The following is a 17,393-nucleotide window of genomic DNA, read 5'->3' as shown; positions in this document are numbered from 1 at the left end:
GATCTAATAGATGAGTAAAATAAAGGAAGTCCAACCTCAAACCCTACTGAAAGGCACCAACCAGATGGTGGACCTTCTTGCTGTGTGGCAACAGTGTTAACCACCATGCCACCGTGCTGGCCCAAGAGTGAAAATGTCATCCATATAGTTATTTCTTTCTTTCATTCTTTCTAATCCAGTGAATGACTGTTGGAGATGACTCTATTCTAACTAATGTATGAAACTAATATAGATGCAAATCCATTATCTAACATGTTTGAAAAATTGGTATCAGGGAGCTAGCAGAGCTAGTGGCCATGCTCCCCGTTCATGTTGAAAGGATGCAGCTGACATGGAGCCATCTGATCAAATGGTTAAAGGTTTTTCCTGGCACACCCAGCAGGGGGCAGTGTGAGATCCCCTAGGAGGAACTGGAAAATATTTCTGGGAAACATCTGGACTAAAGGTCACACCCACAATGTCCTGGAGTAAAGCCTAGTCCTGAAACACAATGACTCTATTCACACAATTTGAAAGCTTTTCTTTTTTTTTAATCTGAGTTTTTAAGTGATTAAAAAAAATACAAAAGAAGTGGAAACCGTAGGGGCAAAACAGACACAGATAAAAACAATTGAGACAATCACACTGGGGAGGAAGTAAAATCAAGCAGAAGAAACTGGTGACTTGTGCTATGGGAAAAACATGACGAGGTCAAACACACAATACAGACTGAAAACAATACAGTTTTTGCATAAAAGCAGTGGTGTGATGTGTATGAGAGGAAAGGCACTGTAGACTAATGTATTATTAAAAGTTTGTGCATTAAGTCAGTGAGATAGGAAAAGAGTTACTACATATTAATGAACTTTAGCCTATTTGAAGCCAGGAAAGAAAGCTGACTGTGAAAATTAACAGACAGTCTAGGTATAAAACGTGCGACTGAATAAATATTCAGTCTGATGTTTAAATGAAATGTTTCATTTTCTCATGTCTCAGTCATTCAAGTGGCTGAGATAGTCTTCTCCAAAGACAATCATCTGTTTCAGTGCACACAGGATGTGAGCATCAGTGGCATCATTTGTATTGATTTCTGAACTGTAGTTCTTCACAAGAAAGATGCTGTTCACTGGGAGGCCCAGAAGCTGGCTAAATTTGTAGACCTGAGTGTTGAAAAGATTTCAGTGATTCAGTAACTGTAAAAAGATTTCAGTGCTAAATTTAGAAAATGTAACTGAAAAAGTGCATTCAAAATTGATAAAATTTACCTGTTTCTTCAGGTGGTCACTCTTGTAGATGTTGTTCACATTCTTTTTTGCCTTGGGACAGGCGTCATCAACTTTAGTGAGAATAGCCAGCTGGGGAATTTCTGTTAATGTAAAAACGTAATCACTTTATAAACATTTGTTTTTCTCCCTCTTTTTTTGCTGCATATTCCATAAATTTATATATATATATTTATATATATATATACATATATACATACATATATATACATATATACATACATATATATACACATATATACATACATATGACCTCTCTTATTTGGCTCAGCAGAACTAAAATATATATCCTGCTGCTTTTACACACACACACATAACGGTCAGCGATTCTCTGCGCGATCAACCTCTCACATGTTTAAGCTTGCTGCGGGAGATTTCACTTGTCATGTTTGCATAGTAAGCTAACAATTGATAAGACGATGTCAGAGGAATTGGTGCGCAAATTATCATCACTCACCAATCAGTGCTGTCGCTCTCTATACACAGTTCGCGCGATTGCAAAGTGGAAGCAAAAAACAAGCGCAAATTCAAACGCGATTTCAATATGTCACATATTGACAGTGGCTCACCGATGCCAATGACATAATTACCCAGCTACATTTCCGAAAGAATGCAAAAGCATTGACATATATTTTTCCTTCCTACAATAGCCCGACGGGCAGGGCAGAGATAGATTTTGGTAGCCCGACTAGTGCTGTCAGCGTTAATCTCGTTGAAATGACGTTAACGCCACAACACGGCAAATCTCCGTTAACGAGCTACCCCTGATCGCCCCGTGCGTGGGGCTAGACGGCCAACACGTTAACGAGCTAACTGCGCTAACACACTAGTTCCCACCCATGTAATTGAGCATTGCATGGCACATCCAACATACTGTTTTACTTTAGTCCATGACGCGCTTACCTTCAGGGTCATACGTCACATGAAAACCAAAATAATTCCAAACGCCAGATCTGAATGAGGTTCAATTTGCCATGTTGCAAGGAGAGCTTAACTTCTGTCTTGCTAGCTTGCCCTGCGCTCTTCCTTCTGGCAATGCTGTCTGTGTTGAACGCTCAGTGGATCTGCGCTCGACAGTGCAGCCTAGGCGGAGTAGTCGAACGCAGATTCACTGAGCGCTCAACACAGACAGCATCGTCAGAAGGAAAATTGATAAAATAAATTACAAATTTTGTATTGTTCGATACATATGCGTAGCGAACCGAAAGCACTGTATCGAACGGTTCAATATCGATATGAGTATCGTTGCACCCCTAATATATATATATATGTGTGTGTGTGTGTGTGTGTGTGTGTATATATATATGTATATATGTGTATATATATGTATGTATATATGTATATATATATGTATGTATATATGTGTATATATGTATATATATGTGTATATATGTATATATATGTGTATATATATGTATATATATACAGTGGGGCAAAAAAGTATTTAGTCAGCCACCGATTGTGCAAGTTCCCCCACTTAAAATGATGACAGAGGTCAGTAATTTGCACCAGAGGTACACTTCAACTGTGAGAGACAGAATGTGAAAAAAAAATCCATGAATTCACATGGTAGGATTTGTAAAGAATTTATTCATAAATCAGGGTGGAAAATAAGTATTTGGTCACCTCAAACAAGGAAAATCTCCGGCTCTCACAGACCTGTAACGTCTTCTGTAAGAAGCTTTTCTGTCCCCCACTCGTTACCTGTATGAATGGCACCTGTTTGAACTCATCATCTGTATAAAAGACACCTGTCCACAGCCTCAAACAGTCAGACTCCAAACTCCGCCATGGCCAAGATCAAAGAGCTTTCGAAGGACACCAGGAAAAGTATTGTAGACCTGCACCAGACTGGGAAGAGTGAATCTACAATAGGCAAGCAGCTTGATGTGAAAAAATCAACTGTGGGAGCAATCATCAGAAAATGGAAGACATACAAGACCACTGATAATCTCCCTCGATCTGGGGCTCCACGCAAGATCTCATCCCGTGGGGTCAAAATGATCATGAGAACGGTGAGCAAAGATCCCAGAACCACACGGGGGGACCTGGTGAATGACCTGCAGAGAGCTGGGACCAAAGTAACAAAGGTCACCATCAGTAACACACTACAACGGCAGGGAATCAAATCCCGCAGTGCCAGACGTGTTCCGCTGCTGAAGCCAGTGCATGTCCAGGCCCGTCTGAAGTTTGCCAGAGAGCACATGGATGATACAGCAGAGGATTGGGAGAATGTCATGTGGTCAGATGAAACCAAAGTAGAACTTTTTGGTATAAACTCAACTCGTCGTGTTTGGAGGAAGAAGAATACTGAGTTGCATCCCAAGAACACCATACCTACTGTGAAGCATGGGGGTGGAAACATCATGCTATGGGGCTGTTTTTCTGCCAAGGGGACAGGACGACTGATCCGTGTTAAGGACAGAATGAATGGGGCCATGTATCGTGAGATTTTGAGCCAAAACCTCCTTCCATCAGTGAGAACTTTGAAGATGAAACGAGGCTGGGTCTTCCAACATGACAATGATCCAAAACACACCGCCCGGGCAACAAAGGAGTGGCTCCGTAAGAAGCATTTGAAAGTCCTGGAGTGGCCTAGCCAGTCTCCAGACCTCAACCCCATAGAAAATCTGTGGCGGGAGTTGAAAGTCCGTGTTGCTCGGCGACAGCCCCAAAACATCACTGCTCTCGAGAAGATCTGCATGGAGGAATGGGCCAAAATACCAGCTACTGTGTGTGCAAACCTGGTAAAGACCTATAGTAAACGTTTGACCTCTGTTATTGCCAACAAAGGTTATGTTACAAAGTATTGAGTTGTATTTTTGTTATTGACCAAATACTTATTTTCCACCCTGATTTACGAATAAATTCTTTACAAATCCTACCATGTGGATTCATGGATTTTTTTTTCACATTCTGTCTCTCACAGTTGAAGTGTACCTCTAGTGCAAATTACTGACCTCTGTCATCATTTTAGGTGGGGGAACTTGCACAATCGGTGGCTGACTAAATACTTTTTTGCCCCACTGTAATTAGTCCAAATAATGTATTACAGAAAAATTTGCAACTGCTACCTTACCCAACGCAGTGGCTGCCAGTCTGATATCTCTCAGCTTTGCGATCATGTCCGAAGTTAGTAAAGACACTACGCCAGCAGGAACAACAGTGACCACAACATGAACTCTTTCACTCAGTTCAGGAGCAGCGTTGTATCCTAGATCTACCTCTTCCAGCTTGTTTTCAGGATCAAACTAGAAAACAATGGAGTAAGAAGAGGTGTAAAGAAGATTACACCTCTTCTTACTGAAACTCATCTCAGTTTATATCTCTTGTTTATTAAATAAACAAGAGTTTAAGTAATAATTGTGATTATATTCAGAAGGCACAAACTAAACAGAGCCCTGAAAAAAGTCTTACGAAGTTTTGACTGTGGAGAAGATGAGATAGGATGAAAGACGGTAGAAGTCAGAATCAAGGGTCTTCAAAGTCAGAAAAGAATGAACTTACTATGCAATAAGGACTTAAAGGCTGCTGAAGTCCAGAAATTATCAGCCTGTGATAAATGCCTGAGGACATGGTATACAGGGAGGGAGTGATGCTTGAAAGAAGAATAGCAGGCTCATGCTGAGACTGAGAATATCACTGCTAAAATTATTATGACTCAAAAGAAAGGTAGCACATCATAAACAGAACTTGTCACAAGATCACCAAGACTACACACCATTACTCAACTCTGAACTCACACAGCTTATTTTTAAGATATTAACTTTTATCTTGTAGGCATATAAAATATTAATTTGTAAACATATATTCCCCTACTATATCCCATACTTTTGAAATGAAAACATTGTAACACTAAAATGTAAATGCAAATCTAGTGATTTGCAAATCGTATGAACCCATATAAGAACACAAATAAACAAAACCAAAAAACTAGACATATGAAGCAAAGCCAAAGGTCAAAAGATTCTACCTCGTAACCATCTTTCACATGTCCTCGTAGGGCAAGCTTAATGTCTTCCACATGAACGCCTTTGTTCCTTTCCATGCCCATGATGTCATTAATAACAAATGAGTAATGACCTTCATTGGTTTTGGAGAATTTATATGTTTTGTACTGAAAACAGAAGATGGAGTTCATAAGTCTTTGTTTAAAGCAGCTACAGTCATTATTTGACAGTAAAAAAATGATAGATAGATAGATAGATAGATAGATAGATAGATAGATAGATAGATAGATAGATAGATAGATAGATAGATAGATAGATAGATAGATAGAAACATACATACCTTTTTAGTGAATGAATCTGCTGTATTGTGGTGATCTGTTGGAGCTCGACTAGCAACTCTGCCTTGTAAAACGCTGTCAACAGAGTTGATGAAGGTAGATTTCCCCTCACCAGTTGGTCCAATAAGCAGAATTCTGAGATGGGTAGCTTCATGATTTCGAGGACTGTACGATTTCAGAAAATCCAGCGTATCCTGGTTATTCCTGCAAACAATCAACCAAACAGACACTGAAACTTTACAAATAATTTGTTTTTGTTTTTAGAAATAAAAAGGTATCACTTTAATTTTTCTAAAAATTTAGCATAAATAATATTTCCTGAACTTTAGCCAAAACCTTCTTTTAGGCTATACCAGTTTTGTGTTTTACCAACAAAAACTGAGCTATCATGAGCAGGATAAACAACACCAAATATTATGTCAGTGATCTTGGGCATGTAGGTTTGGATCCCCCCCCTCAATCAGTAACGCCTTTGTTTAGAAAATGTAGTGTGTTTTTCCATATATTATCTTTGTCTAATATTTACATTTATTTGATAATCTGAAACATTTAATTGTGAAAAAAGAAAAACGAATACAAAAGGAAGAGGACAAACACATTTTCACACCACTGTAGTCTCAACAGAGTTATATAAACTACATTCTTGTTCACTAGCTGGCCCGCTAAGAATGGGTTTGAGAAGAATGGTTTCATTATTTTGATATTTTTGAAATTTCACAAAATCAAGAATTTTTTGTTTATTCTTGTTAATTAAAACAAAACAAAACATTGAAATAAGATATGGCTTGCACTGTTAGCATAACAGCGATGCTCTTCTATCACACACAACAGTCAGCTACCAAAACAAAAAATTCTGTGTTAAGGAGCAGAACGAAGCCAAAACAATAATATATGTTTATCATACTCACTTTGGCAAAGGCCTCCATGGCTGACTAAATCCTGAAGAGGAAAATCACTATGTTAACATAATGGGAAGACAGGAACATAAACAAATAGTGTCACAATGCAAAATTTGAAAATTTATCAAGTGTTAACATCATTATCATTTAATAAAATTTGAGTGACACTAGGTGGAGCATCTATTGCTAATATTGTTACTGGTTTTTTTTTTATGTTCACCTTAATTATTTGGTTAGGTTGAAGAATAAAAGTTCTTTAAAAATGTTTCACATATAAGGATTTCACAGTTTTCAGTGTTTGTTGTAAAAATAAAATAAAAAACCCAATCATAAATGTTTTTAATTTTTTTTAAACTCTGGATCAATGGAACGATCATGCATTTTGCTCTGAGACTAGTGCTGAAGGAAACGGTTTCCAGGGCCTAATCCGTGGATCGACTTCCTTCGAGGCGTGGACGTCTATCAGCAGAGAATGTACCTTCACCTATCAGCAGAGAATGTCCCTTAGTCTGTAACACAGTCAAATATATTCTCAAGTAATATTCAAGCATGCCATTCAGCGTGTTAGTACGAGCTCGGGAGCAGCTTGGGAGAACAAGAAAACAGAGACTGCTTCAGGTTGTCTTCCCAAATTGACTCAACTTTATTCACAAGTACAACAGTTTATATAGAGGGTAAAATTCATGAGACAGCAGATTATCAGTTTAAACCAGTACAGACCAAGATAAGGGAGCGTCTTCCTGCCCTTGGGTGAAGAAGCATCCTTTGTGTAGTGTATCAGTTCAGCTACAATTGTGATTATCTCAGCGACATATTTTCAAGGCACAAAACGAAGAGTTCTTTCATTAGTGAAATCTGAAACAAACCATTTGGCCTTCAACAGGCGTCTAAAAGATTAAGAAACTAATGTAGCTGAGGGAGTGATCTCTGTGGTATTTCAACCTTGTACCAGCCTGTGATTCTCACACATCAATTCTTGGGTCAAAGAGAAAAATAACTAAAACAAAGGGGCCTTATTGAATGACAGAGTTTTCCTGCATAATGTCACTATAAAACAATATCCAGTAAATGCTACCATGGTACTAAAATACCTAACAGTTCCCCTCTTTTATTATTTTTTAAAATAATAACTCAAATAGAAAGGAAAAATCACAAATGTAATAACATAATATAAAAAGCAAATCATAAAATGTAATAGTTCACAACCTAATGTTCAATATACACATCAGGAACATCATTGGTAACATCTGGCACATCCTCAGGATCAATTTGTGCTAATTGCAAATACATTGAAGTAGCTGTACTGGTAGCTATATGGGTTATCATTGAAAATGTGGCTTGCAGAAATGTGAACAGGGTTGCACTTTACAATACGAAATAGTAAATAAAAATCCTAAGGTTAATGCAGTAGATATGATTAATAACCTAAATATATAAAAAAGACAGTTCTTTAGTCGTCTCCTGGCCTGGTCCCAGGTTCGAGAGACCCCGTATAAGCGTCGTGTGATGACAATGGGCATTTCATTTTCTCCATTATCAGGATGAAACGAGTCTATCTTTATCAGGTTAGACATTGTGTGGTACTCTAGGCTTTCTGTTCCTGCTGGATGTTCGAGTACCTTGTTGTTGTTCAGGCGGGGGATCAAAGGGCTTTCTGAGTCTTGGCTCTTTCCGGCGTTGTGTGTTAATCAGTGATTGTGTGTGTGTAGGTGTATTGGATCCGGGCGCTGGCTCGCCGGAGACGTCATCTACTTGATCCGACGCCTTAGGTGGTTTGGTGGGGCTGGTCTTAACCCTGCTGGCATGAATCCACTGAGGTTGTCCGTCTGTGAGGATGCTGGTTCTCGTCACTGCAAGTACAGTCTGGGGCTGGAACACGCGCGGCCTCCCAGAGAGTCCTTGGTTTTAGTGACTTCTCCAACATGCATCTCCTTGTCTCCACTGGTGGAACTGTGGAGGGGAAAAGCTGAGAGAGACAAACTTTCTGATAGTTATTATTCAGTTTTTCTACCAGGTTGTGAACATCAGTGGACAATGCAATATACATCACCTTCTACTAGCGGTGCCCCTCTGGAAGCTGACCATGGTGTTGGAAATAGTCTTATTTCAAATGGAGATAATTTGGTTACTGCAGATGGAGTCATTCCAATCTCGCAGAGGATTTGAGGAAGTAGTTTGATCCAGGTCATTCCTGTTTCTATCATTGCTTTAGTCAGGCGATTTTTTATGGTCCTATTCATTCTTTCTACAACTCCTGAACTCTGAGGGTGGTATGGCACATGATATTTCCAGTCTATTGCTAGAGTTTTAGCACACTTTTGAATTACTTCTGATGTGAATGAAGGTCCTCTATCACTGTTAATTTGGTGAGGTATTCCGAATCTGGGTATTATTTCATTGCACAACTTTTGACAGACTACTTCTGCAGTTTCTTTTGATGTTGGGTAAGCTTCTACCCATTTACTAAATTGGTCCACTATTACCAGTAAGTACTTGATGCTTCCTTGTGCTGGCATGTGTGTAAAATCAATTTGTAATGTATGAAATGGGAAATCTGGTTGTGGTAAATGCTGATGTTTTGCTTTTGAGCTACCTACATTAGTTCGTGCACATGTTAGACAGGTTGCTAATATGCGTTTTACTGCGTGTGATGTTTTCTTGATTACAAATCTTGATTTTATTGCTCCTATTACCCCTCCTTGTCCGACATGACTCACACAGTGAAAATGTCGGGCAAGGACTGGCATCAGGGAATATGGGAGGGCAATCAAACCCTCAAGGTTTTTGTATAAGCCGTCTCTGTTATCTAAGGTACAATCATTACTTTCCCAGTAAGTGTAATCTAAGGCAGAGGCTTGCTCTTGTATGAATTTTAGGTCAAGATTTGTTTCTAAATAGTCTGGGAGCGTGACAAGTGGCAGCTGTAAAGGCAAAGATAATACTTCCTGCGGAGGTGGGAGCTGTGATGCAGCTGCAGCCTTGGCTGTCACGTCTGCTAAGGCATTACCTGTTGCTTCGTCTGTGTCAGCTGTACTGTGTCCTTTCGTTTTTACAACTGCAACGGCCGATGGCAGCTGTATAGCCTGAAAAAGTCTTTGAACAAAATCAGAATTTAGCAATTTATTTTCCATCAGCAGATCTAAATCCTCTCTGTCTCCACAATGTGCCAAAGTCATGCACAACGCCAAATGCATAGCGGCTGTCTGTGTAAATCGTCACATGCTTATCCAAATGTAGCTCACAGGCGCGTATTAAAGCCATGAGCTCTGCTTTTTGTGCTGAGTGAAATGGTAATGAGTGAGCCTCTAGTATAATGTCAGGCAATGTTACCACTGAATAGCCACAAAGAAATGAGTTGTCACTCGGCCTTGAACAGGACCCGTCCACATAAACCGTGGCTGAGTCTGGGATAGGTGTTTGCTCTAAATCTGGACGTGGTGCTGTGGATTCCTGTATACGTGTCATGCAGTCATGATCGTCAGGGTCGTCTGAGCCATCCTGTCGGTCAGAAGAACACAGCATAGGATCAATAAATGTGCTGGCGAATTGGGTGTGCTGCTCGCTTTTATGGTGAGATTTGCATATGTTGTGTAGTTATGTTTGCTAGAATGGTCATGACCTGGTGATTGGTGTGTAGAATAGTGTCATGTGAGAGTGTGAGCTTCTCGCAGTCCCTTATCATGATAGAGCAAGCTGCTACTGCCCTCAGGCAGGCCGGCATTCCCTGAACAATTCAGGCAGCACCTTTGAGTGGCGGAGGTCAGCACTCCCTTTAATGCATTGAAAGAGGCAGTCATTTCTGTGGATCACAGTATTCTAGGAGGCTTCTCTTTTTTACAACAGTCACGCAGAATGTGGTCATGAAAAGAACAGTCTGGTATCCACTGTCTGCAATAGTTCACCATGCCTAAGAAGGACGACATTTCCTTCTGTGTAGTGGGACGGGGGACGGAGGTCACAGCTTTGACCCTGTCTGCAGTCATGGAACGTTTTCCGTGAGACAGTGTGAATCCCAAATATTGAACAGAAGTCTGACAGTACTGCATTTTCTTTGCAGATGCTTTGTGGCCAGTCTTTTGGAGGTGCTGGAGAAGCATGTGTGTAGCAGTTTGACATAGTTTTTCACTTTCAGCACAGAGGAGGAGGTCATCCACATGTGGATCAGGGTGCAGCCCTGGAGGAGTGAAGCACCATTGAGAAAGCAGCAGAGCTGTCTATCATGCCTTGGGGCAAACGAGTCCAAGTGTACTGCTTATTTCTATGTGTGAATGCAAATAACGGCTGTGTGTCTTACTGAGAAAAAGGAGCGGAGCATAAATCCACCACGGTAAAATGTGTATGCAATGCATGTCAATATGCTGTGAACATCTGAAACGAGAGGTGGCAGAGGAATGTTGACTGCATTAATTTGCCTTAAGTCTTGTATGAAACGCCATACGCCAGGTTTGTTAGGCTTTGGCACAGGATTGACAGGAGTGTGGGCTTTATTACTCCTGTAGTCAATAAATCTCCTATCATGACATCTAGGGCTGCGGCTTTTTCGGCAGAAATGGGATGTTGCTTGACATATACTGGCTTGTTGTGTTTTAATAGGTGTACGTGATAAAGTGTACAGTCAATAAATCCTATATCATTCTTACTTCTTGACCACAATGTCATATTCTGGTATTCAGCTGGCAATGTAAGTGCAGAAATAGTACAGTCGATAGGGTAGGTTAGATCTATGTGACGACATGGTGTAGTTATGTCATAAACTATGTCTGAGTTATGTAACAAAATCACTGTTTGACCTTCACTTGTGTGAGCAGTTATCATGTTGTTGAACAGTGTGAGAGAAACAAAAGTGTGGCTCCCAGTCATGGGATTACCTGGTAGTGGCGTCTGTACACATTTTTTTGGCACAGTGTGTGACATAGAGTACCGGACAAAAAGGATGTTGAGTTCATTCTCTGCTGAGGGTCCAGCTGACACAGAGTCTGTTCCTTCTCCATCATGTCGGTACATAGGGCAGAGAAAACATAAGCTGTTATCAGTGTCAGCAAACATTTCACCCTTTATGTTAAATGAAATACACAAATTCATTTTTGCTCTGGGTGTCTGCGGCTGCTGGAAAACTGAGCCACAATAAAAACACATATCTCTACTTTTATCCTTCCGTCCTCTGAAACTTCCTTGCTGTGCTGGAGCGGGTAATCCTGCATACATTAGTTTCTCACTTTCCTCTGAGCCTTCTACATCAAAATTCAACTTTATCTTAACACTTTTAGCCTTCGTGCTGTTGGGGAAAAGATCTGCACCAGCTTTTGTTTTGACAAGTGTGATAAAGTTCTTTATTTTCATGTCATAGAGATTATCAGTGGCAGTCATCTTCAATAGTTGTGAACATTCTGGATGAATATTGTTTAAGAATGTTGTTATGAAAATCTGATCATTTCCACCTTCAGGCATGCATGCCTCATTAGTCCAGCAGTGCGTGAAACGTTTCATAAACACTAGAATGGATTCATCTGGCTTTTGCTTACACATGGTTACTGCATTTAAATCAATTTTATCTCTAGACATTGTGAGCAGAAATTTCTTTAGATTTTGAAAAAAGGCTGTGATTTTGTCATCGTTTATCCACAAAAACGAGGTGGTGTTGGCTGCTTGGTCATTTTTAGGGTCTAGTTCCTCTACTTCTTCAATAAGCTGAGATTCAGTCACACCTGGAATTCGTTGACATAATATATATCTATAATCAGGCCCACCCAAGTGGTGGTCCGCTATTTGTGATTTTATATTTTATTTTTTTCGGTTTTACAGTTAATTTTGATTTTTTATCGGACCCGTCTAAGGTCTTTGAATTATTCTGACCCATGGTCAGTGATTTCCAGAGGGGTTTACACGCTAGGAGGATTTAGGTTAGTATTTATTTTTGCTGTGGCACACCTGAGGTTACTTGATTTTTTGCTAGCAATTTTATCTTTTTAGTGAGCAACTTCTCACTTTTTAACGAGCAACTTCTCGTTTTATGACCCCAGGCAACTTCCTGTGTCCTTTCTGCTGGTGAGCAACTTCTTAGTTTATGACAGCAGGCAACTTCCTGTGTCCTTTCTGCTTTTATTTACAAAACAACAGGCAACTTCCTGTGTTTCTATGTGGGCCACTAAATAAGGCTCCTCAGTGTATCCCACTTGTTACTATGTGGGCCACTGAAGAAGGCCTCGTCAGCGTATCCCGTTTCTATGTGGATCACTGAGAAAGGCATAACACAGTCTTATAAAATAAAAGACGAGTGCCTACCTTCGTCAGGATCCCACTTCTGACACCAAAATTGAAGGAAACGGTTTCCAGGGCCTAATCCGTGGATCGACTTCCTTCGAGGCGTGGACGTCTATCAGCAGAGAATGTACCTTCACCTATCAGCAGAGAATGTCCCTTAGTCTGTAACACAGTCAAATATATTCTCAAGTAATATTCAAGCATGCCATTCAGCGTGTTAGTACGAGCTCGGGAGCAGCTTGGGAGAACAAGAAAACAGAGACTGCTTCAGGTTGTCTTCCCAAATTGACTCAACTTTATTCACAAGTACAACAGTTTATATAGAGGGTAAAATTCATGAGACAGCAGATTATCAGTTTAAACCAGTACAGACCAAGATAAGGGAGCGTCTTCCTGCCCTTGGGTGAAGAAGCATCCTTTGTGTAGTGTATCAGTTCAGCTACAATTGTGATTATCTCAGCGACATATTTTCAAGGCACAAAACGAAGAGTTCTTTCATTAGTGAAATCTGAAACAAACCATTTGGCCTTCAACAGGCGTCTAAAAGATTAAGAAACTAATGTAGCTGAGGGAGTGATCTCTGTGGTATTTCAACCTTGTACCAGCCTGTGATTCTCACACATCAATTCTTGGGTCAAAGAGAAAAATAACTAAAACAAAGGGGCCTTATTGAATGACAGAGTTTTCCTGCATAATGTCACTATAAAACAATATCCAGTAAATGCTACCATGGTACTAAAATACCTAACAAGTGCGACATGTAACAGGCCAGGACTTACCTCCGCCCATATCTGTAAAACAAGACAATTATATGAAAAGGTCAGCAAACTGAAATAAAAAAAGATGAAACTAGATATGATTTGCAATTCAGAGTCTTTCATGGTCCCTTCATCCTCACTATATGCGTTTGAGTCCATTCCAAGATTCAGAATCCTTCAATTGAGTCTCATAAACAAATATTTTATTGACAGTAAAACAGAAAATATAACAGGTATTTAAACTAAGATATTTTACTATTTCATGAAAAATATTAGTAATTAGTATAAATATAAGTTATAAGTATATTTATACAAACTAATAAAAATATTAATTTAATAGTTAATTGTGAATATGATGACAGCAACATGCTACAAAAAAACTTTGGAGGTGAGCAACAAAATGCTGGAAAAATAAATGGTGCTAACAAGAAGCAGCCAGAGGAACACTTTACAGCTAAATAGGTTAATTTACAACAGCTCAGTGACATGATTGGGTATAAAAAGAGCATCTTAGGCAGAGTTTGTTAGAAATAAATATGGGCAGAAATTTATCAATCTACAAACATTATGCAAATTATGGAACAATTTCAGCAACATTGGGTGTTCAGGATCAGGCTGCACTGCATTAAAAACAGACATGATTCTGTCATTGAAATCACTGCAGGGCCTCAGGAACACTGTCAGAAATCACCTTCTGTGCATACAGCTTGACATGCTATCCAAGCAGATTAAAGCTCTATCATGTAAATAAGAAGCTATATGTGAATATAATCCAGAATAATCACCGTCTTCTCAATTTAGATTTGCTTAGTCAAAGTTGAAAACTTCTATGTGTTCAAATGATTTGAAATGTAAACTAAAGACGAGAAGGCCATCTGGCGTTTTATCAGTGAAGATCTTGCAAGACAATGTTAAACTATTTTCTATTCTACTTTCTATTTTCTCTTTTCCAGTCAAGTCTCGGTGCTCAACTACATGCAGTTCAGACCTTTCACCAACCGAAAGCATTTGGTGCATCAAACCTCTCCTCTATAAAAGTCCAGCAGCTGTTAAAAGAGGAAAGGACGCTACACAGAGGTAAACATCCCTATGTCGAAATCCAGTATGAAAACAATAGAACGGAAGGTGTGTGTGCACATATGGTTCTTACACACACACTGGACTTTCTGGACATTGTTTTTGCACAACACTGGTCACTATATTCTTCATTTCCAGTTAATACTTGTACAGCTGCTGTTATTGTGTATATATTTATTTATATTTAGATTTCTTCATACATTCTTATATAGTTCTATATTGTGTATTGTGTATTTTGTTGTACAGTTATTTTATTTTCAACTTTAATTTATATATTTTATCTTATTCTTCCCAGTTAAATTTACCCTTCATTCTAATTTGTGTTGTACAGTTATTTCATTTTTAACCTTAATTTATATTTTATTCCTTCCTAGTTAAATTGACCCTTTTTAATTTTTCATATTTATTTCCTATCTTATTCATAGCCTTTCCTTTTTTGTTTTCTTTAGGTCACGAGCAGTTGTCCAAGCATTTCACTACATATCGTACTGTGTATGACTGTGTACGTGACAAATAAAATTTGAATTTGAATTTAGTGGAAAGTAGATATGCTCCTGGAGAAGTTAGGGGAACTCACACGTTTTATCAGAGTTACTTTTTAACACACACACACACACACACACGCTCTGAGAGCAGAATAAGCAAGGCTGTGATTGTGACTAACTACACAGTGAACGAATTGTCTTTCTTGTTGGTATTGTAACTGAATTTGAGTCAAAGCAGTATAATTGAAAAGGTCTTACCTTCGCCGATGTGGTTCTGGACACAATGACTGCAATGCTGACACGTGAGGCTATTCTGTTAGTTTCCTTACTGCTTTCACTTTCATATTCATCTATTTTTTTTTCAAGTAAGTCATGTGACTTTAAAGAAGCATAGTTTTCTTGTTCACATTACTTATTGAATTACTGACATGCAGGTTAGTGCGCTGTCAAAATAAAAGACGCACACCTGCAACGCGCGTTTGCATACATACTGTATAATAGGCACTGTTTTTGTCCGCTAGAGTGGGATTTTCACTACATCTCTGTGCTTTCATCATTTGTTTGAAGCCAGTTCACCTCCTTCAACCACTTTTCCGAGAATACGTGCTTCTTTTGCGGTTCGGACTCCTTCTGACATTTATTTGGAGGTGGAGTAACACCAAAGTAGGGGAGACTGGGGATAGTTGTAACGTGGGTCAGTTGTAACACTTCCAATTTCTCCAATCAGGGCTAAGTTTCAAATGATGTGATTCATCCTGTACATGCCCAATTCAGTTCTTCTATCACATGTGAAAAATCAGCACATTTTGTCAAACACAGACAATTTAAGAAGTTTTTTTTATTTTTTATTTTTACTTTATTTCATCTTCTAATAGCATTATCTGCTTTGCAGTTAAACTCATCAAATTAAATTATGTTATTGTATGTCTATGGGGATATATTCTGTGTAGGTCTTTAGTGCTAATGTTTTAGCCGTTGGCTGTAATGTTAGCTAGTTCATGCTATAGTTGTAACAGCAACAGTCTGGGTTAGTTGTAACAATAATGCAGATGTTACAACTTACCACACTATTAATTTAACTTATATTAAACAAGTTGGGGCAATGACATCAGCAGAGAGATGTTCCCTGGTCACCTTTGTATATGCGGTAATGCCATTGGCAACACAATTCCTCCACTGTTTGTGTTCCCACGCATACATTATGCAGACCACTGGGTCAGAGATGGACCAGTAGGAAGTATTGATAGTGGAAATAAATCAGAATGGGTGCAAGAAACAGATTTCCTTATCTTTCTGAAGCACTTTTTAAACCACACCAAGGTAAGCCATGAAAAAAAGTAATGGAATGAGCATGAGAGGCTTTGAAAGGACTGAGAGATTTCTGTTTTAAAGTTTTACATTTTATTTTTGTTTAGTTTTTGTGTCTGAAGGAGGGAAAGATTAAAATAAATCTTCAATGACATCAGTATGATGCATGGCCATTGCTTCATGGCTCATTGTAAATTTCTTGTTGAACTTGGGATCATTGTCGTGTTTCATGATTCAAGCCGCACAAACTTTAGCTGTTGGGTTTCTACCCCCAAGTGCGCTGTGGATGTATTACAGGTGGAGCTATGGGAGGCCCATCTCAGCATAAAAAAAGACTTTCAGCATATTTGGTGTGTTCTAATTACAGATACATTTACATCTATACATGTTATGGGTCTTAAAATTAACTAAGAATCTTTGTTTAAAATATCTCCACAGGAGGAGATGATTGGCTTATTCTGAAAGAAAATCATGTACAGTGTAGACGGTGCTGTGCTCGCCAGTCAGAAGACAAAACAAGACTTGTAAAAGTGAACGTATTTCCCATATTTGTAGCTTGCAACACGGTGGCAGTCATTAGTTCCACTTCATGGTCTCAAAAGTTGTCGTTCCTATTTAGTTCGACAGACACATACAACAGGAAAACGTTAATTAGGTACAAGTTTTCAAGGTAAGGATTATTTTTTATTTTATCAACAAAATGCTTCAACTAAAAGTAAAACTAAAGTGTGCATTCTTCTGCATTCATAAATGCAATCAAGGATGGATGATCATTGTGGCACTATGGGAATATTTTTAGCATGCTAAAACTGTATTACAAACATAATAAATTTAATATATTTTTTCAAAAACACATTTTCCTGTTATTTAATTTTTTAATCAATAAAAATACATTAGTGAATTGTATTTCCCCAGTTTGATTAATATAGCAATGAAAGCATTGGTACTTTCATTGTTCTAATAAATTTTGGGCAAAGAGTGTTATGTTCTAAATGTTTTAATTCATATGTATGGATGTACTATTGTGCTTTTTTTTTTTAGCAATGGGAGGACAA

General features: G+C 38.7%; 1 protein-coding gene across 1 annotated transcript; it reads right to left on the bottom strand.

Annotated features, from left to right (window-relative positions):
- Positions 1-525: 525 nt before the first annotated feature.
- Positions 526-15,358, bottom strand: LOC146711220 (interferon-induced protein 44-like). Its single transcript, XM_085453975.1, has 8 exons — positions 15,289-15,358; positions 13,490-13,501; positions 6,459-6,489; positions 5,553-5,754; positions 5,236-5,379; positions 4,342-4,513; positions 1,245-1,345; positions 526-1,139 (listed from the first exon to the last, which is right to left on the bottom strand). Exons 2-8 carry the CDS (start codon positions 13,497-13,499, stop codon positions 972-974), a joined length of 828 nt encoding a protein of 275 aa, XP_085310101.1. The 5' UTR covers positions 13,500-13,501; positions 15,289-15,358; the 3' UTR covers positions 526-971.
- Between the last annotated feature and the right edge of the window lie 2,035 nt (positions 15,359-17,393).

The sequence above is a fragment of the Copadichromis virginalis genome, linkage group LG4 (assembly GCF_057382275.1).
Source record: "Copadichromis virginalis isolate Kocher_CV1m ecotype Utaka linkage group LG4, C_Virginalis_male_GT1.1, whole genome shotgun sequence".
NCBI lineage: Eukaryota > Metazoa > Chordata > Actinopteri > Cichliformes > Cichlidae > Copadichromis > Copadichromis virginalis.
The sequence above is the reverse complement of the archived record's forward strand: the minus strand, read 5'-3'. Positions and strand labels throughout refer to the sequence as shown.

Excerpts from the sequence above, each read along its gene's own strand:
- LOC146711220 (XM_085453975.1), bottom strand. Across the intron at positions 5,755-6,458 it reads CCATGGAGGCCTTTGCCAAA|GAATAACCAGGATACGCTGG; the intron begins GTGAGTATGATA and ends GATTGTTTGCAG. Across the intron at positions 4,514-5,235 it reads ATGTGAAAGATGGTTACGAG|TTTGATCCTGAAAACAAGCT; the intron begins GTAGAATCTTTT and ends ATTGTTTTCTAG.